This window comes from Nyctereutes procyonoides, unplaced genomic scaffold (genome assembly GCF_905146905.1).
Source record: "Nyctereutes procyonoides isolate TBG_1078 unplaced genomic scaffold, NYPRO_anot_genome, whole genome shotgun sequence".
Classification (NCBI taxonomy): domain Eukaryota; kingdom Metazoa; phylum Chordata; class Mammalia; order Carnivora; family Canidae; genus Nyctereutes; species Nyctereutes procyonoides.
In genome coordinates, this window is record NW_026575033.1 from 11,099,086 (window position 1) to 11,123,234 (window position 24,149).

A 24,149-nucleotide genomic window follows, 5' to 3' on the forward strand; every position below is an offset into this window, starting at 1 on the left:
GCGCCCGGGAGAGTGCGCCGAGCTCCCTAAGGGCTGCAGCGCGCACGGCGGGACCGACCGGAGCAGCTCGGAGGGGCTCGGGCGGCGGCTCCGCGGAGGGGGCTGCGGGGCGGGAGCGCGAATCCCACAGCGCAGGCCCCGGAGCACAGGGCGCCGGGACACAGCCCAGGATCCGGCCTCCCCCGGGACAGGCAGAGGCCGGGAGGGCCCAGGACAGCAAGGACGCTCCTGCCCCGAGCTGAGCAGATCAGCGGCCCCGCCCCGGAGCCTCCAGGCCCTGCAGACGGAGAACCGAGAGCCCCGAGCCCCGTAGTTCCTGCGGAGGCTAAATCCAGGCTTCCAGAGTTGCCATAGCAACTGCGGCTGTTCCTCCTGGGGCCTCACGGGGTAAACAACCCCCGCTGAGCCCTGCAGCAGGCAGGGGCAGAGCAGCTCCCCCAAGTGCTAACACCTGAAAATCAGCACAGCAGGCCCCTCCCCCAGAAGACCAGCTAGACGGACCAGTGATACTCCCCCGTGTTCCAATACAACTTGTTTTTGGCCACTCTGCACTGAGCAAAATGACTAGAAGGAAAACCTCACCTCAAAAGAAAGAATCAGAAACAGCCCTCTCTCCCACAGAGTTACAAAATCTGGATTACACTTCAATGTCAGAAAGCCAATTCAGAAGCACTATTCTACAGCTACTGGTGGCTCTAGAAAAAAGCATTAAGGACTCACGAGACTTCATGACTGCAGAATTTAGATCCAATCAGGCAGAAATTAAAAATCAATGGAATGAGATGCAATCCAAACTAGAAGTCCTAACGACGAGGGTTAACGAGGTGGAAGAACGAGTGAGTGACATAGAAGACAAGTTAATGGCAAAGAGGGAAACTGAGGAAAAAAGAGACAATCAATTAAGGGACCATGAAGACAAATTAAGGCAAATAAATGACAGTCTAAGGAAGAAAAACCTACGTTTAATTGGGGTTCCCGAGGGCACCGAAAGGGCCAGAGGGCCAGAATATGTATTTGAACAAATCCTAGCTGAAAACTTTCCCAATCTGGGAAGGGAAACAGGCATTCAGATCCAGGAAATAGAGAGATCCCCCCCTAAAATCAATAAAAACCGTTCAATACCTCGACATCTAATAGTGAAGCTTGCAAATTCCAAAGATAAAGAGAAGATCCTTAAAGCAGCAAGAGACAAGAAGTCCCTGACTTTCATGGGGAGGAATATTAGGGTAACAGCAGACCTCTCCACAGAGACCTGGCAGGCCAGAAAGGGCTGGCAGGATATATTCAGGGTCCTAGATGAGAAGAACATGCAACCAAGAATACTTTATCCAGCAAGGCTCTCATTCAAAATGGAAGGAGAGATAAAGAGCTTCCAAGACAGGCAGGAACTGAAAGAATATGTGACCTCCAAACCAGCTCTGCAAGAAATTTTAAGGGAGACTCTTAAAATTCCCCTTTAAGAAGAAGTTCAGTGGAACCATCCACAAAAACAAGGACTAAATAGATATCATGATGACACTAAACTCATACCTTTCAATAGTAACTCTGAACGTGAATGGGCTTAATGACCCCATCAAAAGGCGCAGGGTTTCAGACTGGATAAGAAAGCAGGACCCATCTATTTGCTGTCTACAAGAGACTCATTTTAGACAGAAGGACACCTACAACCTGAAAATAAAAGGTTGGAGAACCATTTACCATTCAAATGGTTCTCAAAATATACCCTAAAAACTATAGAACACTTCTGAAAGAAATTGAGGAAGACACAAAGAGATGGAAAAATATTCCATGCTCATGGATTGGCAGAATTAATATTGTGAAAATGTCAATGTTACCCAGGGCAATTTACATGTATAATGCAATCCCTATCAAAATACCATGGACTTTCTTCAGAGACTTAGAACAAATTATTTTAAGATTTGTGTGGAATCAGAAAAGACCCCAAACAGCCAGGGGAATTTTAAAAAAGAAAACCATATCTGGGGGCGTCACAATGCCAGATTTCAGGTTGTACTACAAAGCTGTGGTCATCAAGACAGTGTGGTACTGGCACAAAAACAGACACATAGATCAATGGAACAGAATAGAGAACCCAGAAGTGGACCCTGAACTTTATGGTCAACTAATATACGATAAAGGAGGAAAGACGATCCACTGGAAGAAAGACAGTCTCTTCAATAAATGGTGCTGGGAAAATTGGACATCCACATGCAGAAGAATGAAACTGGACCACTCTCTTGCACCATACACAAAGATAAACTCAAAATAGATGAAAGATCTAAATGTGAGACAAGATTCCATCAAAATCCCAGAGGAGAACTCAGGCAACACCCTTTTTGAACTTGGCCACAGTAACCGGAGAAGGACAAACAGTGTATGTTCTCATTCATTTGGGGAATATGAATAATAGTGAAAGGGAATATAAGGGAAGGGAGAAGAAATGTGTGAGAAATATCAGAAAGGGAGACAAAACATAAAGACTTCTAACTCTGGGAAATGAACTAGGGGTGGTGGAGGGGGAGGAGGGCGGGGGGTGGGGGTGAATGGGTGACGGGCACTGAGGGGGACACTTGACGGGATGAGCACTGGGTGTTATTCTGTATGTTGGTAAATTGAACACCAATAAAAATTAATTTATAAAAAAAAAAGAACTGGGGAATTCTTGCATTTCCTGAAACCCAACCAGCAAACCCTCAGAGAACCCCATACTGCAATCCCCTACTTCAGGCATTTGATAACTTACTAGTCAAGGAACAGCTCTAATGACTCATTTGATCAGAAAATATCTTTGAGCCGTTCCCATTGGGCATACCCTAAGGGAGATGCATAGAAAAGACTAGAGAGAGATGTGAGGCTTGATGCTGCCTTCAAGGGGCTCACAGTCTAAATTCAAAGACGAGATGTGCATGCCCAAGCAGGTAAAATAATGGTAAAGCAATGCCATCATCTTCTGGACTGCTGTGGTTGAGACACACTCTGGCAGGCAGTGGTTAGAAACTGAACACCATGAGATTAAAAAGAAACTCTTACCTATAGACTTATTATCCAGTCTATTCCTATCCACTTTGCTATAATGTAAAAAAGATCCTTCTATGAGGCTCTTTCCAAGAATGCTTAAAACCTTAAAAAAATCTTTGGGGAAAAAGTGGTGGCATTTTCTTCTAAGTGATTATTTTCATTGCCATTAAAATGAAAATAAAGTCACTGGCCAAGAATGCACTGTTGACCTTTCAGCCAGCAGCTCTAATTTAAAATCCTGTTTGCAGCGGCATTTATTGATTAAAAGTTATGTGACTGCTGGCTTTGAGAAACTCCTTTTCTGCTCCCAAAATGTAAAGCCAGCCATAACTACCATAATTCACATTTCTACATTGCACAAATGAGATGAAAATATGTGAAAGTTCCCTACCTGTCCAGGAAAGAGCAGTATTGGCTGTTCTTGAAGGTCAAACCAGAACCTAGTGGTCTTTTTCACCACTGGGACTGGTTAAGAGGTCATCATCTTATTTGGAAAACTGTCCAGACAGTTCTTCTGAAGTCATTCTTAGTAGAGAAGGGAGCTAAGAGTGAAGACAATTGTGCAAGCAAAGCCAAATGAGCTAAAAACAAATTCCTTCTGCTGACTTTTCAACATTTTAGCCTCATTCTTCCTTATATTGGGGATTGCTACATCTTCCTTGACATCAAAGAGAAAAAGATTGACAGTGAAAGAGAGAGAGAGAGACTTCAACCAGCCTAAAATCCAGGAAAGCAGCGAGCTCACTGAAAGACTAAGGCTTTTTCTTTCTCCTCCTGCCCTCCCTCCATCCTCCACCCCTCCTCTTTCCCCTCCTTCTCTCTCTCATCTTCATCTTTCTTTGTTAATTGTAGTAAAATACACACAGCAAAATGTACAGTGCAATGGTATTAAATATATTCGCATGGCTATGCAACATCATCACTGCCAGTCCACAGAAACTTTCATCATCCTCACCTGAAACTCTGTCCCCACTAAACACTAACTCCCCATTCTTACCTCCCTACTGCCCCTGCAACCACCATTATACCCACTGCCTTTATGATTTTGACCGAGTTCTTCATGTGTATGGAATCATATAATATTTGTCTTTTTGTGGCTGGCTTATTTCACTTAGCATAATGTCCTCAAGTTTTACTCATGTTGTAGCATATTAAAGAATATACTTCCTTTTTAAGGCTGAATAATATTCCATTGTGTGTGGATATGCCACAGTTTGCTAATCTGTTTTCCCATCAGTAGCCACTGGGTTGCTTCCACATTTTAGCTATTGTGAATAATGTTGCTATAAACATTGGTGTACAAATATCTCTTCAAGACCCTGCTTTTCAAAGATTTGGGGTGTATATTCAGAAGTGGAATTGCTTGATCATGTGATAATTTTATTTTCAATTTTTTGAGGAACCTCAGTACTGTTCTCCACAGTGGCTGCACCAATTTACTTTCCCATCAATAATGCACAAGGTCCGAATTTCTCCACATCATCACCAACACTTGTTCTTTTCTTCTTTCTTTCTTTCTTTCTTTCTTTCTTTCTTTCTTTCTTTCTTTCTTTCTTTCTTTCTTTTCCTTCTCTCTCCCTTCCTTTTATAATCATCGTAATGAGTGTGAGGCGGTATCTCATTGTGGTTTTGATTTGCCGTTCCCAAATGATGAGTGATGCTAAACATCTCTTCATGTACATATTAGCCATTTGTAAATATTTTTTGGGTAAACCATCTGTTCAAGTCCTTTGCCCACTTTTGAATCAGGTCGTTTGGTTTTTCTGTTGAGTCTTAGAAATTCTCTCTACATTCTGGATATTAATTCCTTATTAGATATATGACTTACAAATATCTTCTCTTAATCTGTAGGTTGCCTTTTTAATTTGGGTAGTGTCTTTTGTGCACATTTTAAGAAATTTTCATGAAGTCCAATTTGTCTATTTTAAATTTTGTTACCTGTGCCTTTGGTGTCACATCCCAGAAATCACTGCCAAATTCAATGTCATGATGTTTTTGTCCTGTGTTTTCTCCTAAGAGTTTTAGTGTTTTAGGTCTTATATTCAGGTCTTTGATCCATTTTTGAGTTAATTTTTGTATGTAGTATTAGGTAAGGGTCCAACTTCATTCTTTTGCAGGTGGATATCCAGTTTTCCTACACAATTTGTTGAAAAGACTGTTCTTTCCCAATAGAACAGCCTTGGCACCCTTGTCAAATATTATTTGACCATAATTGTGAGGGTTCATTTTTGGACTCTCTATTCTATTCCATTTGTCTATGTGTCTGTCTTTATGCCAGTACCACACTGTTTTGATTACTGTAGGTTTTTTAAAAAAAGATTTTACTTATTTATTCATGAGACACACACACACACACACACACACAGAGAGAGAGAGAGAGAGAGAGAGAGAGGCAGAGATGCAAGCAGAGGGAGAAGCAGGCTCCATGCAGGGAGCCCGATGTGGGACTCGATCCTGGGACCCCAGGATCATGCCCTGGGCTGAAGGCAGGTGCTAAACCACTAAGCCATGCAGGCGCCCCTGATTACTGTAGTTTTATAGTAAGTATTAAAATTGAGACATATGAGTTTTAATCTTCTTTTCAAGATTGTTTTGGTTATCTAGGGTCCCTTGAAATTCCATACAAACTTTAGGATGAGTTTTCTATTTCTGCAAAAAAGATCACTGAGATTGCATTGAGTCTGTAGATTGCTTTGTGTAGTATTGACATTTTCACAATATTAAGTCTGCAAATCCATGAACATGGATGTGTTTCCATTTATGTTCTAAGTTTTTTTCAGCAATGTTTTGTAGTAGTTTTCATTATACAAGTCTTTCACTTCCTTAATTCCTCAGTATTGTTCTTTTTGATGCCACTGAAAATGTTTTTGTAATTTCCTCTTCAGATTTCTCCTTGTTTGTCTATAGATATGCAACTGATTGTTTTGTGTTGGTTTTGTATCCTGCTACTTTGCTGAATTCATTGATTAGTTCTTAGATACTAAGGCTTTTTAACTAGGAAAACAATATAATATTATTTATTTATAAATAATGATATTGTCTATTATAACAATATAATATTTAATAGATATAATAATTTAAATAATATTTAATTATAATTAACATAACAATATATAAATATTATAAAATAGTATATTTAATCTTTTAAATATAACCACACCTGTCTCCTCCAAGTCATGAACCATTAGAAAAACACAAATCTCCACTTCATCTGGCTATGGAACTAATGCTCCAGTATCATGGGATATCATGTGGTTTACCTCTTGGTAAATATAAAAAGTGACATAAAGGTTAATTTGTATTCCTCCAATCCAGGAATTTCTGGAGATCGGGGACTTCTTGAGAAGCACCTGTAAATTCCCAAAGTCTCTCAAATCCTTGTCTCTCTCCAAAAGTCCAAGGGCTCTGGGAAATGCCAGGGTTCCTGGGCTGCTGGGGCTGTTAACCTTCACACTTGACTTTATCTGGGTTGGTTCTTAAGCAGCGAAGGTGCCTGCCCGCTTGCCCGCACACCTGTGTGCACAGCTCCTGCTTCAGGCCCGCTGTGTGTTTGGGGGGGGGGGGGAGGGCAGAGCTGCAGAAGGGGGAGGGGGAAAGAAAGGGCTGTGAGCATAGTGGAGAGCACAACCAAACTCTCCCTGGTCACCAGGCCCAGACCGGAGTGTTTCCTGCCTCGCCTTCCTGAAGACACGGGCTGCCAAGTTTGAATCAGCTGCCGCTTCCCTAATCACCAATGGGCCCGAAGGTGAGAATAGCATGTCATTACCCCCACTCCCCCAGAGGCTGTGCTGCTCTAAGACTTGGTTACTGCAGGCCCAGGCTTGGAGAGGGAGGGTCCCCAGGCACTCACTGCTGTCCTCTGCACCCTCTGCAATTCCTCCCTCCTGCTGCTCCCTCTCCCTAGAGCCCAGGCTGGCTAGCCTCCCACCCCGGCCTGCTCTGGCCCAGTCCTGCCAGCCAGGGCGGTGGTCACACAAGAAGTGAGGCCTGACTCCCACTCCCTCCAAATCAAGTTTCCTTGCCCAGCTGCCTACTCAGGGCCCTCTGCAAGTGAAGTGGGCCATGGAGGACATCATTTAGTCAGGCTCAGTAAACACCAAACCCAGCCTGTAAGGGTAGGGCCACAAGCGATCACAGGCAGCCTGATGGAAGAGCCTGAAGAAGAAAAACACAGAATCCTACATGGAAATTAGCTATGTAACCTGCTCGTTTTAGGACAAAGAAGCCAAGTCTCCCCTGAGAGCTTAAGAATGAGCTTCTGAGTCCAGGTCTGCCACTAACTAGCTAGGTGACACTACACAAATGACATGACCACCCCTCCACCCCCCAAGGCTTTAGTAAAATGTAACAAGTGAGCCACAGTCCTGCTCCAAAGCTCTAGGATTTTAATTAAAATTTCCAGTTGAAAGCAGCCAGCCACCTGTGTCTGGTTGCAAGGGGAGGCTCAAGTTGTGTGTATTGATCCCAGGGTACTTGAATGTTTGTGTTCCTCTCATCAAGTGGTAACAGAGGCTGCCTCCTCCGAGCTGCAGACTCACAGCTCCAGCCCCAAAGCTGGAAATGCTCTTGAGTGCTTCCTTTCACCCTCTACTCTGAGGCATCTATGGCTTCTGCTTTACCCAGTGGAAGCACAGAGCATCCCTTGTCCCTGAGAGAAGAGGAGGAAACTGCATTCATTAGGGAGCTCCCAAGAGGAAGTAATATGCATGGGGTCCCCACTTGCTACATGAGCACCCATGTATAAAGCACAGTCAAGAATGGTGCGTGACTAGTAGGCAAAAAGAACCGGCCCCTGCCAAGGATCCCTTTGACTAGGCAAGTACCACACTGTATTTAAAATAAGTGCTTACACATACATGCACATGTGCACACACACACGTTAATTATTGCCATAGCCCAAACTTCTGGACCTTTCCTCCATAGGCAAAGCTGGAGACTTTCTCATCAGGAAAGCTGCCTAGATTAGTGGAGAAGGAAAAGGCTACTGAGCCATTTAATCCAAAACCCATAAAGAGGACCCCCTGCCCCAATACTCGCTGATAATTCTAACTGATTGGTTAGCCAAGGGAAAAAGGAAAAACCCTGGTGTCACGAGGCTGCAGTGCCTGTCAGCAAAGGCTCAGAGACTCAGCACTTCAGGGCAAAGTGTACCCTTCCTGCTGTTCCCTCCTCACAGGTTCTGTCACTTTCTGGAAGCTGTTCAGTGGAGCCTGTCCCATTGCAAACTTCATTCCTGTAAGTTGGGCAATTGATTGGAAATAACTTCCATGCTTTAGGTTTGTTGTTTTCTCTTTTTCTTTCTTTTAAGATTTTATTTATTTAGTTGAAAGAGAGAAAGCATGAGCGGGGGGGGGGCAGGGGGGAGGGAGAAGCAGACTCCTGCTGAACAGAGAACCTGATGTGGGGCTCGATCCCAGGACCTGAGATCATGACTTGAGCTGAGGGCAGATGCGTAACCGACTGAGCCACCCAGGTGCCCCTATGTATTTTTTTTTCTTTTTTGACACTAGCCTATGTAACACAGCAACTCTTCTGAGCTCTATGTTTTTAGCTTTATTTTTCTATATAGTCTTCCTATCTTGCTGAAAGATTAACACCAGCACAGTGATTACTTCTAACTATAAATGAGATACAACATTCCACTTGCCATTGTCTGACAGGTAAGCTTTATCTGCAATGAGCCCCATGTGCATCTGTGATGGGCTGTGTGTGTGTCTGTGTGTATATGTCTGAAGGCCCTATGTCTGTGTGTCTGTTTATGAGTGGTCCTGTGTGTATGACTGTGATGGGCTATGTTTGTGCGTATGTGTCTGTGATGGGCCATGTCTGTGTGTATCTGTGATGGACCTTGTGGATGTCTCTGTAATGGGCCCTATGCATGTGCTTTCCAGTCCAAGGACAAAGCGCAGGTCAGCAGCATTGCAGTGACAGCAGGAGATGTCCTTGTCTATGTGGCTAACCAGAAAGGCTTTGTGCACGTCTACGACATCAAAGAGTATGGCCTGCAGGGACCCGAGCTGCAATTCCCCAAGAGTAGGCAATGAACTCTTCATGTTAAATACTATGATAAGCAAAGCTTCAGTTTTAATTTGATATTCTCGTTGGCAAAATTAAATTGTACCAGTGAGGATGGGGGCGGGGTCTCTTAAGCCTTTTAAGAATGGATTTAGAAAAAAAAAGAATGGATTTAGAAATAAATATTTTCAGGAAAATATTCATGGTTGGTGAGGTTACTGGGAAATGGGCAGTCATATACTCTTAGTAGGGGGTCAACTGGTATATACTCTAGGCAAGTTGATAATACATATCTAAAGCTTCAAACCAGCAGCCCTACTCCTAGGCATTTGGCTGAAAGAAGTAATAGGACATGTGCACAAAGATTCAGATATCAGGTTGTGAATCAATACATTGTTTGTAAGAGAGAAGGATGATAATTAGAGACAGCCTGGATATCCAACATAAGGAAAATTGATTCAGTACATGATGGTGTGACAAATACACTGGAATATTACCTAGTCATTAGATAACAATGCTGTATATGAAAATGTATTCACAGAAAAATACTCCTGGTAAATTAGTAAATGAAAAAATTCAGATTGCAAAGCAACATTAAAGTATGAGTCTTTGTTAAAATTAAGAAGTATATGGAAGATTGAAAATCTGGAAAGACATACACTGAAGTTTTAACAAATGTTATCTCTTTGAGATAACACTGAGGTTATGGATGTGTTTTGTTTTTTATTTTTGGAAATCTGTATTTTCTAAATTTTCTGGGAACATATTGCTTTAGCAGTAACAAAAATGTTTAAAATTTTAGAGCTCTTTCATACAATTGTGAAAGTGCTTAAGTTTAGAAAAAAATCAACACAAAAGAATGGAAAATGAAAAGTGGTAGTTGTTACTCTGACCTCTTCTACCACCTAACCTGCCATTTCTGCATCCCAGGAACACTGTTAATGAATTTTAATTTTTTCCCAGAAGATACATACACACACACACACACACACACACACACGGGCATCTATATATACACAATACATAATTTTCAGTACTTGTTTGGTTTTTCTCTTTGTATCCCTTAGACAACTTTCCAAATAAGTATATTTAGCTCTGTTTAGAATATTTAATATCTAACATGTCTAAATGTCTATATGAAATCCCATTAAATACATTTCTATAAAGCCAATATAGAGGTAAATATTCACATACTTCCATTTAGTCACCTTTTCCTGTTCACCACAAAAGTTTAAATGCTACTGTAAAAGAGATTGGAATCTAGAAGTAAGAGCCACCTGCTAGCCTTAGTTCTTTACTCCAGGTACTGGGAGCACAGCTCTTACCAGGCTATTTTACAAAGCTTTTTTGGTTACTTGTCTACTCCTGCATGCTTACCAAACCATAAACACTGAGGGAAACAATAACATAAGCACCTAGCATGGGAGCCATTTTATGTCTTTGGACCTGACAGGGGGTCTTGTGCATAGTAGGTGCTTGATAAACACTTATCAATTAATGTAGCAAAACCAACAAGTGCCACACCAGTACCTTTCTCTTTTCTGGACACTCACCCAGATCTGACCCCATCCTATAGGAACTGTTTTCTTTTTTTTTATATGTATATTTTTTATTGGAGTTCGGTTTGACAACATATAGTATAACCCAGTGCTCATCCTGTCAAGTGTCGTACAGCATCTAGCATCATGGTGGTTAACTCTCCCACTGTACTCAGGTGTGTTCTTCCTTTCGATTCAGATGTGATGGTCTGGCGGGCCCATGTCAGTGTGGTGACATCGTGCGTACCATCCATTTTAGAGTTCAAGAATTTGTAAGAGTTAAAATATGTTCATAACTTTCATCAAATCAACCATCTCAAGAAGGCCTCTGAATTAATAAAACTAGGAAAATGGTATTACAATCCTGCTGTTAGGGAAGCAAGATGTATGTATCACTTGCACAGCATTGACTAGAAGTCTTTGTTTTTCTTGTAAATGGTTAATTATCTTCCTTGAACTGATCTGATCTGGTATTTTACTTTAAGTTTAGAAACTTCGTAAATTTATTTTATCTATCTATCTATCTATCTATCTATCTATCTTTTATTTTTCTACTGAGTTGAAAAGACTCCGTGCTCACGGCACAACCTGAACTTTCGTCAGGCTATTTACAACCTCTTGATCTTCCCCCAGACCCATCATCCATAAGATGGTTTCCATTGTATCTTGTTTGATATCTTGGGGCTGGAGCTGGAGAATTTGGAGAGTGTGGTGTGGTAAGAGGGAAAGAATGGTACCAAGAATAATTCAGAAGATTGGCCTGGCTTCTATATTAATGGAGCATTGATCCAATGTCCCTTTTATGCTGGAGCAGGCTTGGAGCATCTATCCTCTCTTTTTATCTCATTACTTTGGAGCTGGTAGAAGAAAAGTTTCTATTGTCATCCTCCCTTGACCGCACTGTGTGCCTGTGGAGCAGGAATGGGGGAGTACATAGGTATGGAACATCTACCTGGCCACCTCCTTAGTCCCATTTCTGGGCTTCTGATGTCGCCTCTGTCAAGTCATGAATTCTCTGAGGCCACGTGTACTAGTCAGCTCAAGCTGCCTAACAAATACCATTGACTGGGCGACTAAAACAATAGACATTCATTTCTCACATGAGAATAGTTCACAGACTAGAAGTCTGAGATCAGGTGCTAGCATGGTCTGGTTCTAGAGAGAGCTCTCTTCCTGGCTTGCAGAGGGCCATCTTCTTGTATCCTCACATGGCAGAGAGACTGCTCTGTTATCTCAGATTCCTGTCAGATCAGGATTCCACCCTCATGACCTCATTTTAGTCTTAATTACTTCCATGAATGCTTTATCTCTAAATATAGTCATATTGGGGGTTAGGGCTTTAACATGTGAGCTTTGGGGGGAAACAGAATTAAGTCTATACCTTAAAGGCAACTTATTTTCACAATAATTATTAAAATCAAAGACATTTAAATGTAGAGAACTCAGCTAGATTGAACTCGGTGAGCTTGGTAAGGAACCGCATTATCATAGGGTCATGCCTTGGTAGGAACAATTCAGGACTGGGGAAGCTGTGCATGGGGAAAGGCCTAGCCAGAGTGGGCTGAAGTACTAAGATTAACTTGAATTACTGTGTAGAGAGACTCTGTACCTATTTCAGTAGGTCATCTGCTCTCCCTAACTGATATTCCTGGAGGCAAATGCTAAAACCGTTTAGAATTTATCCTGTAAGTCCTTAGTATATTACTGAGTAGATTAAGCACCCACGTGATGCATTTTGTAGGAGGCACACCAGGCTCAAGTCTCCAGAGCCAACTGCCCTGGAGTTGTTTCTTATGAACTACAGAAGCAGAACTAAATTTGATTAGGTTGGTTGCTAGGTTGACCTAGCAATCTTAGCAGTAAGCTTTGCTCTGATTAGAAGACAGGTCAGTTTCCGTACTATGCTTATTTTTCTCTATTCTTCCAGGAACCTTTGGGCAGCATAGCCCTAGGGATATTTTCACTCCTGCCTCCTGGAGCCACCCTAGAGTGCCCTATGAAATTTTGACAGATCCCCGGAGTATGCCTGCTCTCCCAGTGCTGGAACAAGATGTGGCTGCTATGCACACAGAAGAGGAAGGGCAAGAAAACGTGGTGGTGGAAGAGTTTAAGGTTGGTTCTAGCACATCCAATTCACATTTTTGCATTTTTAGAATTTTGTGGTTTCCAGGCAGATCAGCATGGAGTACAAACTGCAGCGTGAAAGAGTCAAGTAACGACCCAGAGAACCAAATAAATATGGGAATTAAAAGTGTGTCCCTAGATCATGATACTGACCAGAGTCGGGGTGAGATTTGTTGGTCCATCTGTGGAAATGGTCAAAGCTCATCTCCCAGTGTCACTTGACTTTGTCTTCCTTTTGACCAACAAAACAGTGACTGCCCATGGCCTTAGAATGTAAGGAAACTCAGCCTCATGCTCAGCCCAGCAGTCATATCTGAGAAGGACAGACACTGAAAATTCAGCGCACTGCACACACTCCCCATTAAGAAATACACACAAAACCTTGGCTTCCTAACAAGTGAAAGGAAGAAATTATCAGGTTAGTACCCCAGTCTATGAAAGTCAAAATTGGAGCAAGAGATTTTGAGAAGGCTCTGGTAGATGCAGTCTTGATTTAGAGCTTAGTGAAATATATGGAGTTCCGAGAAATGCTTGCCCTTTAATAAATTGAAAAGAAGGTCATTTCATGAGCTATTGCTCACTGGTTATGTTACAACTCAAAGCAGAACACCTGCTCTGCCAGCAAAATAATGTGTCTCGGGTTTTTCCTTGGCAGCCTCCTAGAATACTGATCACACAGTGTAACCTCGTCACTGACTTTTGTGTAGATCCCCAAACATGTTCAAAATAGGAAATAAAGGGACTGGGCAAACATAGATCAAGAAGACCTTCTGTCTTGTCAGAGGCCTCTCACATTTCCACAATCGTGTTCTCATAAGCATTCCCAAGGTTATAAAGAGGTACGACGGTGGCTCTCAGGATATCAGAATGTGTCTACCCAGCACTATCGGCCTATTTAGAAATACAATAATTTCAGTGTGCATTTGATATAGAGAAAATAAATGAGTTCATTAATTTTGATAGACCTGCAATTTGGAAACAAAAGCACACAGGGAGGAGAGAAGAAAGGAAGGCGAGAATGAGGGAAATGTGCTGATGTGCACAGAAGCCAGGGGGATGTTTGGCTGAGAGGCAGTCCTAGAGAAAAATCTGCTAGCAAGTCTAATGTAGGAACAGGAAGGAGGGAGCAGAGGGAGAGCAAAGCAGGAAGAAGAGGGAAAAGAGGGGAGAACAGAGGCAGGAGGGGAGGAAGGCTACTCAGTTCAACAAATCAAAATAGATAATTTACATGGTGTTTGTTCTCTGAGGGAAAAGGGGGTTGCAGTAGACTCCAGGATTGACCTAGATCTTCATCCACGGTACCTCAGGTAATGGACTGAAAGTTCTTTCCAACAGAAATACACAGGAAAGAGGAAAATAATCTGAGCCCTTATATACTGTATTTGGGCCAGTCAATGGGAATCCAAACTGTGAAATTGCAGAATAAAGTGTTTGCTGCATAGTTTACAAGATATGACCACCTGAGTTCTGCTCTCCAGTTCACCTTCATTAGATGTGTGACCTTCAGCAATCACTCCCAACAATCTATGAAATGAGAAGGGGTGTTAGCTGATCTGTGAGTTTTATTCTAGCCCTAAAAATGTTACATTTCTCAGAATTTCTGTTTTGCAAAACTGAATGTGTTGATTAGGTTTTGGGTGTCAGTAGTGATTGTTCCAGAATGCCAGCATATCAAACATAACCATAACTAAAATAAGGTGATGGGATGCAGAAAATCATTCGCCTGGAAAATATCACATATGAGTTAGTGGTTTGGAAATTGAGTAAAACCTCAGGGAGAGATGCTCTTGTTTTCTAACCAATTCAGCCAACTGGGATCTTGTTCCAACATGGAAAATTCATGTAACTGACAAGTTATCCGTGTTCCCTGTCACCATGGCCATAACTGTTCCTTCTTCTTTCAACCTGAAAAGACTCCTAACTCTTGCTCTCTAGAAGAACCCATCCTTGAAGCTGAAATGAAAGAAGACATAAATTGATGGTATGCATTTCTCAATGGCAGGTCAGCCTAATGGGAAGAGCCAGGTTGACGCAAGCAACCCCACCCCCCCACAGTAAGGTAGCCTTTCCTGGCTGAGGAATCTTAGGACACTCTGTCATCAGTGTGAGTCACTTGTCCCTAAGCCCCCAGCCTGTGAGTATAATGAGGTCACCATTCAAATCTCACCCGTTTAATGTCCTACCTGCCTAACTGGACACTCTGAGCCCCAGTTCTGTCTAGCCATCCCAGGTGGTCAAGGGCTATCTTTTTGGGTGCTTTACCTGGAGCTCCATGGCTGATGTTCTTGCCCTCAAGGCCACATGAGGCAGCGCCCCCATTATTATTCCTCCTGCAGCCACTCTGACCTCCTAAGGGTGTGGGGTTGGGGGCAGGTACTGGGGGTCCCAAAGCTCAGATAACATGGACCACCACAAAGGCCCTGTGTGCCCTCCAGTCTTCCTGCACTGGGATGTGGCTGCGCTCTACAGAGAAGTAAGATGAATGAAAACCTCTCTTGGCAGTTCGGTGAGGTGGGCCCCAAACCAGCCTTCTTGGGCCCCAGCCACCAAGATGCCTGGAAACAGCCCCTTCAGTGTCACCTGCTGCTCCTTTCATCATGGGGTTTATATCTAGGCCATGGGACCACATGGGTGATGACACCATCCCGACTTGCCCAGTTCCTTGGTGAGTGGCTCCATGTCATCAGGAGCCCAGGCCCTTTCTTCATACTTCTGCCCACTATCTTAGCTCTGGTTTCTGTCTTCACTATCATCTTATGGTACAAACAGTTAGTAGGGCCTCCCATCTTCCAGACAGTGTGAAGAAACAGGCCCATGGAGGTCCAGGACAAAAGGGAGGCCCATCCCAGCCAGATTGGCTTCTTTTATAGGCTTTTCCAGGAGGTTCTACACACTTCTGCTTATATCCTGTTGGCCAGAACTTAGTCACATGGGCCACACCTAGCTATAAGAGAAGTTCAGAGTTCTGTAACCAAGGAGGAAAGCAGCAGAGGATTTTTGGTAGATGGCTAGCAATCTCTGTTCCAGTGAGTCAAATAGAAAAACGTTTCAGATGCTATCAAAATCAGAGGGCGTCACACATGGAAACACTACCATGAATATCATGACAGAAAATGGCTGACGGCCATGAATCTAAAGTTTGGTTTGGGAGAAAATTTGGCTGGTTAGACAATGACATGGGCTAAGATTATAGTTACAGGTCTGTCTCTGAAAACAGTGTAACCTCAGGCAAATCATTTAAACTTCCTGTTGATACACCTAGAGCTCTCCCAGGTGGATTTGCAATCTAAGGAAATGGTAAGCATAACAGTGTATTGCTCTGGAGATGGAAGAGGATAGGGCTTCTCCACCCACAGACACTGGGGTTTGACATCACCAGCGTCTTCACCATTGTCATCATGGGTAGCAGCAGAATCAACATTATTCTTTAAACATCTTCGCACAGAACCAGCTTGGGTTTTAGTTGCCTCTCCTCAGAGTGTTAATCTGCTCAGGCTAATGTAACAAAATATGAGACCAGGTGGCTTACACAACAGACATTAATTCTTATAGTTCTGGCGGGTGGAAGTCTGAGATCAAGTTTCTGGAGAACTCAGTTCCAGGTGAGGCCCTTCTCACTGTGTCCTTATGGGGTGAAACAAGAATGATCCCTCTTCCTCTTCTTCTAAAGATGCTAATCCTATCCTAAAGGATCATGACTTCTCAACCCTAATTATCTTCCAAAGACCCATCTCCAAATAGCATCACACTGGGGGTTAGAGCTCTAACATCTGAGTTTTGAGGGACACCATTGAGTCAATCACCAGAGATTGCTGTGGGTGTGAGGTGGGGAGAGGCTTCCAAAAAACATAAACCAACAGGGGAGGCAGCTGCAGGAAGATGCCATCACACTCTCTAGGTTCACTCCAGGTGGGGCAGCATGAAAGTCTGCTCTGGACCCAGCACCAATTCTCTACTGCTCCCTGCTGAATGGCCACAAGAGTGAAACATAAAGGAGGAGCTATGAACAGTGAAGAGAAGAGGCCAGAGTGGGGCTGCTTAGAGAGTCCCAATCAGGAGGGTAACCAGTGGAAAATACTCTCATCCAAATGGATTGATGCCAGTGGTTGTTGTGCTATTTAAAAATATGTTTTTTAAGGCAGGAAACCAATGTACATATAGTAAATGTTTTATTTCAACATGCAACAGTAAAATGTACCTTCATTTCCTAATCTTTGGATGTCGGGCCAAGACCTGTTCTTCAACTAAGAGGAGTTCAGCACAGTCTTTCATAAATACATTGTATACGACTTTCAGTTTCTGCTTTAAGTACAGCAAGAACTTAAATATATTTGCAAGGCAACATGAGCACTGTAGCCTCCTAGATTTTTAGAATTTTCTCTAAGCTTTGAAAGTTGTCCCATTTATCCTCAATTCAATATCACCCTTCATGTAGTCTTTCCAAAGAATTCATGTTAGTTTCCACAAGTTTGTCTTCACACTAATTTCATCAATTTTCAAATCATTTAAATTAATTGATAATCGCGGGGTGCCTCAGTGGCTCAGCTGGTTGGGTGTCTGCCTTCAGCTCAGGTCGTGATCCCAGGGTCCTGGGATCCAGCCCAGCATCTGGCTCCCTGCTTAGAGGAGAGTCTGCTTTTCCTTCTCCCTCTGCCACTCCCCCTGCTTGTGCTCTCTCTTTCTCTTTGACAAATAAATAAATAATATTTTAAAAATAATAAAAACAAATTAATCAATAATCACAATAAAATGTACCACTGGCATAAATAAGATTGGGAACAAACGCAGTGAGTCCTTGTTAAGCATTCAACTCAACCCTCAACCATTGAGAGCAGACATGTCATGTAGCAGATGTGACCGTTGGGAAGCTGGGGGCATCTGGTGATGTTTACAGAGTCAATCCACCAGTTCAGTCAGGAGGGACGTCTGCCTCATGTGATCCTTTTGAGTAGCAAAGATCAAAACAAATCAAACTGATGCTTTCCCTGGACAGCCTAGCTGCAGCCCTGTGGATGAGAAGACGAGAACTCAGGTGGGAAGGAGGAGGGGGAAGGTCCTGTCATTGGTCCACCCATACTGATTTTACAGATACCTCATCTACATTCTCTCAGTGGCACCCACCCTTCTCAAATAGCACACACTTTAGCCAACACCACAAAATGTTGAGGATCTTCCAGGTCACCTCTACTATTTAGGTGGGAATTATTCCTTTATTTTGTTGCATTCTCACAACATCCTGGAGATGTACTGTATGTTATCTATACTTACATATAAGGAAACTGAGGCTTAGGAGTTTGTCCAAAGTCAAACCAGTCATCAGTGGTAAGGCAGGCACATGGTACCACTGCTCTGGGAAAGGAGCATACCTCAGAAAAGGGCTTTTATAGGATCGCAGAAAGGAAGGTGTAGGTTTTTTTTTTTTTTTTAAGATTTGTTTACTTATTTGAGATGGGGAGGGTCAGAGGGAGAAGGAGAGAGTATCCTCAAGCAGACTCCCCACTGAGCACAGAGCCCCAGGCGGGGCTTGATCTCAGGACCCTGAGATCATGATCTGAGCTGAAACCGAGTCAGTTCCTTAACCAACTGAGCCACCCCAGTACCCCTAGCTTTCAAATGCTCCAGATACTAAGTAGAAGCTGTTGGCAATGGGCAGACTATTGTGGAATCAAGCATCCTCCCCCAGATGCAGGCCTGGGTGACAGCGCTAGTGTTAACTAGCTGAGGTTCACGTATACAGAAAGAGGTGAATAGTGGCCAGGAGTAGGTACTTTCCAGGCTGGGCAGGGTGAAGTGAGGGTGGGAGAGGCTGGCTGGGAAGAAACTCGGCACCAGGAAGGCAAGCAGATGACCTAGTGGCTGTGCATGGAGCAGAGGGCCGCTCAGAGACACAGAAAGAGTGCTGACTGTGGCCATGGAATCTAGTAAACAGACAGAGAATAGTACCCCAGAGACAAACCACGCTCTCGCGAAGGGTAGGCAAGTATACCTCCCATCCCTGATAGATCACGAACATTCAGGCTTGGCCTCAAGAGTTTTGCTGGAAATTGTGCATGAATACTTCCAGGGAGTTTGCTCAGCATTCATGCTACACTACTTGTTGAGTGCTACTCTGTGCTGGGCACAGTGGGAACAGAAAGGAGTCTGTGACCGGAAGGAGTTCACACACTCAGGGAAGCAGAGGGGGGTCTCCAGGCTCTGCCCTTGCACTGCTTGGCTGCCCCCTGACAGCAGGGGTGCAAAGCATCCTGGAAACAGTTGGGGTGGGGGGTGCGCTACTGTCAGGCTTCCTGGAAGAATGGACTTCATACCCAGACCTGAAAGTTGAATAGGATCTAGCAATTTGAAGGAAACTTTTAGAGAAGGAAAAGCTGCTATCCTGTGGACGGTAAGTGAAATAAGCTAAGTGAATAAGCCAGACACAAAAGGACAAATACTGTAGGACTCTACTTAATGAGAAACTGAGAGTATTTAGATTTATAGAGACAGAGCAGTGGTTGCCAGGGCCTGGGGGAAGAGGGGAATAGGGAGCTGTTGTTTAATGGGGATAGAGTTTCCATTTTACAAGATGCAAAGAGTTCCAGATATGAATGATGGTGATGGTTGCTCAACAATGGGAATGGGCTCAATGCCACCGAACTGTACTGTGGCTAACAGTGGTTCACATGGTCCATTGTGTGTTATGCATCTCTTACCACAATTAAAAGTCCAAGGAAGGGTAGAGAGAGGGACAGTGTGGGCGGGGGGCGGGGCGGAGAGGAGCATGAGGCTAGGCCCAAGGCAAGAGACAAAAGTGGAGGAGTTCTGGGGAATATGAGCAGCTCCATGTGTTGGCACAGAGTGTGGAGTGCGGAGGTGACAGTGGCAAGAACTTGACAATGAAAGGAAGGCTCCTAAGGGCTCAAGGTAGATGGCTTCCAAGGTGTTGAGAAATAAACAGGAGGGAGAAGAGCTGGTGATAGAGGTGAAGAGAGCAACCTGCACATGTTTTTGCTAATGGAAGCCGTCCTGTGGTGGGAGGGACCACCGTGCTGAGCTGGGGCTTCCGTTTAAGCAGGAGGCAGCAGGTGCCCAAGCAATCCACACGCTCACCTGGTTCTTTTCTTCCAGGCTGCCACGGGACCAGAACCGGCCTTCAGGGAGAACCTGTGAGCGGGGTGGCCCAGCATCTACCAGGCCCTCTGGTGCCACCAGGTCGCCTGCGTGTCAGCTGTCGGGGAGAAGCCAGACTTGTCTATTATTGGCTCAGATCTGTTTAATTTAAATTTTCTTGCACGGGGAAAGGAAAGAAGTGAAGCTTCCCAGAAGGAGCACTGATCACACAGCAGTTTCCATGTCTGAGACCAGGATGCACTTTTCTTGGCAAATTCTTCTTCCTCAGTTAACCCAGATGTCTGAGTGAGACAGGGGCAAGGAGGAACAGAGCAAGAAATGATTTCAGCCAGTGTGGGCTTCCTCCCAAAGCAATTAGAGTTTGAATTGAAGCAGCCAAATCAGATTCGAGGTTTTTCTTCCTTGGAAGCCATGATTTGCTGCGTGACGACAGCACAGAGCTGACGGGCTGCAGCTCTACCACAACCCAGATATCACCACAGCCTCTGCCTGCAGTGGGCTGGGAGAGCAGGCCAGAATCGGAGGCTGTTGGTAACAAGCGGACAACTCCGAAAGTTTGCTCTGTGCCAGGCGAGCCTCCATTAAGAGCTGGAATGTATGATTATCTCCTTTATTCCTAAGTTATTAGGAATGAGTAGATGCTAGTATTGCCCCCATTTCACCAACAAGGAAACTGAGGCTCTGGGAGGTTAAATGACTGGCCGATGGCTATCAGTTAAGTAAATGGCAGACGAAAAATCCAGAGCCCACACGTTCTAACTACCAACAATGCAGACTGTCAGAGTAGAGAGAAGCAAGCTCCAGGAATAAAATCAAAGGTCAATTGCCCTCTCCTTTTCAAGTGTGGTCCTACAGAAGCCATTTTAAAGCTATCAGCCCTCTCGGAGAACCCGACAGTGGTAAAAAAAAAAAAAAAAAAGAATAAAGCTGCTGCCAGTTACTGAGCACTTGCTATGCCAGTCTTTTCATGAGCATTGTTTAACCTTGAAGCAGCCTAGGGAAGGTGTATCCCAGCTTTATAGATGAGAAAACTGGTCCTCAGAGAGATTATGGGGTTTTTTGCACAAAGTCACACAAGCCAAAACATTCAAACTTCAAACCTTAGCTGGGCCCCTGTAACTGGCTATAAATCTCTACCCCTAATTCAAAGCCATCCTTTTGTGAATAAGAATTGTAAGGTACAGAGTCTGTGATGACAAACACAGGAAGTCTCTTGATCCACCCCAGTCCTGTACTTTCCAGTACGCACTCACCTGCTCTTTGGTCAACACATGAGCAGCAGCCTTCTCAGAGAGGCAAGAGGGGTACTGTCTGGGCCATGTCCTTCCCCATGGGGCAAAGAGTCTGCAGGACCAAGGAGAAATGTCCCACTTCTGGACCATACTGCAGGTCCTGGGAACTGGAAATCTCATGCCTAGATATCCCTGGATCCATGTCCAGAGCCATGCAGTGTCCTCTGAGATGTGTCCATCTGGAAAGACTACATAGTCCCAGCCCAGCAAGGCAGCAAAGGGGGTGGTGTTTGCTCAGGTGCAGATGTGCAGTGGGCATGCTGGTTGGGGGTGCCCATATATGCCCCTCCTGGTGCAGGAAGAAGCTAAGGACAAAGGGGAGAGAGGGTGAGCTGGGGGCTGGGAGCCACAGGCTGTCCTCCCTGCATTGCCACATCACCATGGAATTATGAGGACTCCAAAAGTTCTACATCCATCCTGGCCTTTTGGGGTCTTCTGAGTGGCCAAGGTAGGAGGATAGAACATTCATCATCTGTTAATATTTTATTGAACACTTTGTGAACTTGATATTTAACTTTTGAAGCCTGAGCCTCCATTTGTAGTCTTGCCCTGGTCCCCCCAAATATCAGGGGTGAGCTTGCCCCTACTTCCCTTTCACTTCTCAGACTCCACTGTCCCACACCTCAAGGCACCTGTGGCCACAATCCCTTTTCCGCCCTTGCCAAGAATGTTGGATCCTCACTGAGCGCTTTTTAGGGGCCCCTCCCTGCCCCCCACCACGAATGGCGTTCCACAGTTTTTTGTATTTTCAGCAGCTCCAGGAGAGATGCTGCTCTCCTTTCTGGCTCAGTTGCCTGATTGCTCCCTGTGATTTTTCTGACCCAGCCACGCAGGAACCCAGACCTCAGTACCTCCAGCTGGTGCCGGTGGTGATCCCTCATATCAGCGAAGACTCTTGGGTATCCATTAGGCAATCCAAATTTAGGCAAAATAAGAAACGAATCTATTCCTAGAACCATGGGAAAAATCTGTCCAAGAACTCAATCCCAGCAGTACTGACTTCTGTCCTTGTTCGTGTGGTTCCATCTGTTCTCTCTCTCCAGACTGGTTCTGCCACTTGCAGGAAACATGGCCACAACCATCCCTGGGTTTAATTTGTAGCTTTAATTCCACAGGGAGACTGACATCAAGTTCTCTTGAGCTCCAAGTCTCAAATCCCTAGCAAAGGGACATGCTGACAGTATCTTGGGTCAGCCACTTACCTTGGCTCAAACCAAGCAAAGGCTGGGGACTGGTTCCCTTAAAAATGTCTGGTCTCTTAGAGCCACGGCGATGCAAAGGCCCTGCTGTCCCCTGGAGAAGAGGAGGGTGCTGGGTACACAACCAATCCTCTGCATATCCCTGAAAGCTAGACCGTTGCCTTCCACCACCCCAGACTATCAAACAATGCCTCTCTGCCTGCTTTCTCCTTCCCCTTCCCACCCTCCCTACTTCCTTCCTTTCTTCCTGACATGAGTTTAAATCCTGAGTTTTTTCCTTCTTACTGAATCCAAGCTCCAGAAGGATGGGGAGGACAGGCCCTCAGCTCTGTCACCAGCCTGCTGATGGGCCGGAGCATATTATTCCTTTATCCCTTTAGTCTTAATATCCTCAGCTCCTGGAAAAGGGAAGGGGGAGCAGTTTGCTCCCACACAGGTTTTGTCCTTCTGTTTCTGAGTCTTGGAGCCTCCTAAGCAACCAGCCTACCTCGGCCAGACCCCTTTCCCACCCTGCTTTATGTAAACCTTTAAAACACTGGATTTCTCCCTATTTTAATGAAGTACTCATTTTTAATCCTTTATTTTTGGACCGTAACATTTAGAGTCTAATCCTCGGGGTTCTAGCCTGCCTACTTGGTACTATTTTAAATTGAGAGCTCTGCATTAGTGCTGTTTTGCTGAGGGCAGTGTTCCCTCCATTAACTAATCCCTTGAGGAAATAATGCCATTATATAAAGTCAGCAGCATTCAAAACAAAGCCCATCTTATAAATCATGCCGAGCAGGGTTCCAGATACCTCCAGAGGCAACTTCCAATTGGTCTGGCCTTGTTGGAAGAAAACGGGGCAAAGAACACCAGAACTTTTTCTGATCCAGGTATTCCTTCGGCCCCACTCCTACCTCTGCATCCAGAGTCCTGCTTTCTCACCTGCCCACTATTGCATCACAGCAGGTGCACAAACAAGTCCAGCCATTACCCACAGGTCCTTGCAGAAATAAGTTTGGGAAATGCTGGATTAAAGACAGTTAAGCGGGTTTGTTTACCTCTGATCCCATCTCAAGCCAATCACCTCCCAAAGGCATCACCTCCTACGCCCACCACATGGCAGTTAGAGCTTCAACACCTGGATTTGAGGGTGCTACCAACACTCAGTCCATAACAGAGAGGTGACTTGTTCAGGATCATAAGCAAGAATGTGGCAAGAGCCATGGCTAGGACAGATGTCTCTGAAGCCCTACAGACCTGTCCTCTTTCCCTTGTACATAAAAGACACTGTGAGGCATCATGGATAGTCAAGTAGAAAGAATGTGCTCGGCAGCTGGTAGGAAGGATAAGACTAGAGAGGATTTGAGAAGCTGATGATGCCTGGCATCTGAGCAGTGGCCCCAGGGAGTCTGAATCTGCCCTGCCAATAACCCCTTCTTCTAGTGAGATCTCAGGAGACACAGCAAGGACTGATGTAAGATGGAAGCAAGTGCCATTTTATTGCTAGCTGAGATGCCTGGTAGTCCCTCAGATGGGCCGCTCCAGGAAGCTGAGCTGGGGTTATGACAGGCTCAGAGCCTAAGCAGGTCTTCCTTCTCTGACCCAAATCTTACAACTGGACTTTGGTGAGTTGACAAGTCCGAAGTGAGTGACCCATCATGAGGGGTAAAGCCCCATCAGGGTCCCTGTCTCTGACTGGTGGTATTAGAGTGATGGTACTGTCCTCTCTCCTCTGTTTGGAAAACCCAGCATAGCACCACTTGGAGTACAATTTGTTTGCCTTCCTAGGATGTGGTAGAAGGTAGGGGCCCATCAAAGAGGAGCTGCAGTCTTTTCTCCACACCAGGTGCTTGAGGGAGGCTGGCTAC

General features: G+C 44.5%; 1 protein-coding gene across 1 annotated transcript in view; it reads left to right on the forward strand.

Annotated features, from left to right (window-relative positions):
* The window catches only part of LOC129504510 (WD repeat-containing protein 49-like), a 48,692-nt gene extending 35,905 nt beyond the window's left edge, over positions 1–12,787 (forward strand). The window contains 6 exon segments of the mRNA XM_055317231.1: positions 6,668–6,763; positions 8,195–8,253; positions 8,910–9,051; positions 10,771–10,809; positions 11,421–11,508; positions 12,742–12,787. Of these exon segments, the coding sequence (XP_055173206.1) occupies positions 6,668–6,763; positions 8,195–8,253; positions 8,910–9,051; positions 10,771–10,809; positions 11,421–11,508; positions 12,742–12,787 (470 nt within the window).
* The last annotated feature ends 11,362 nt before the right edge of the window (positions 12,788–24,149 follow it).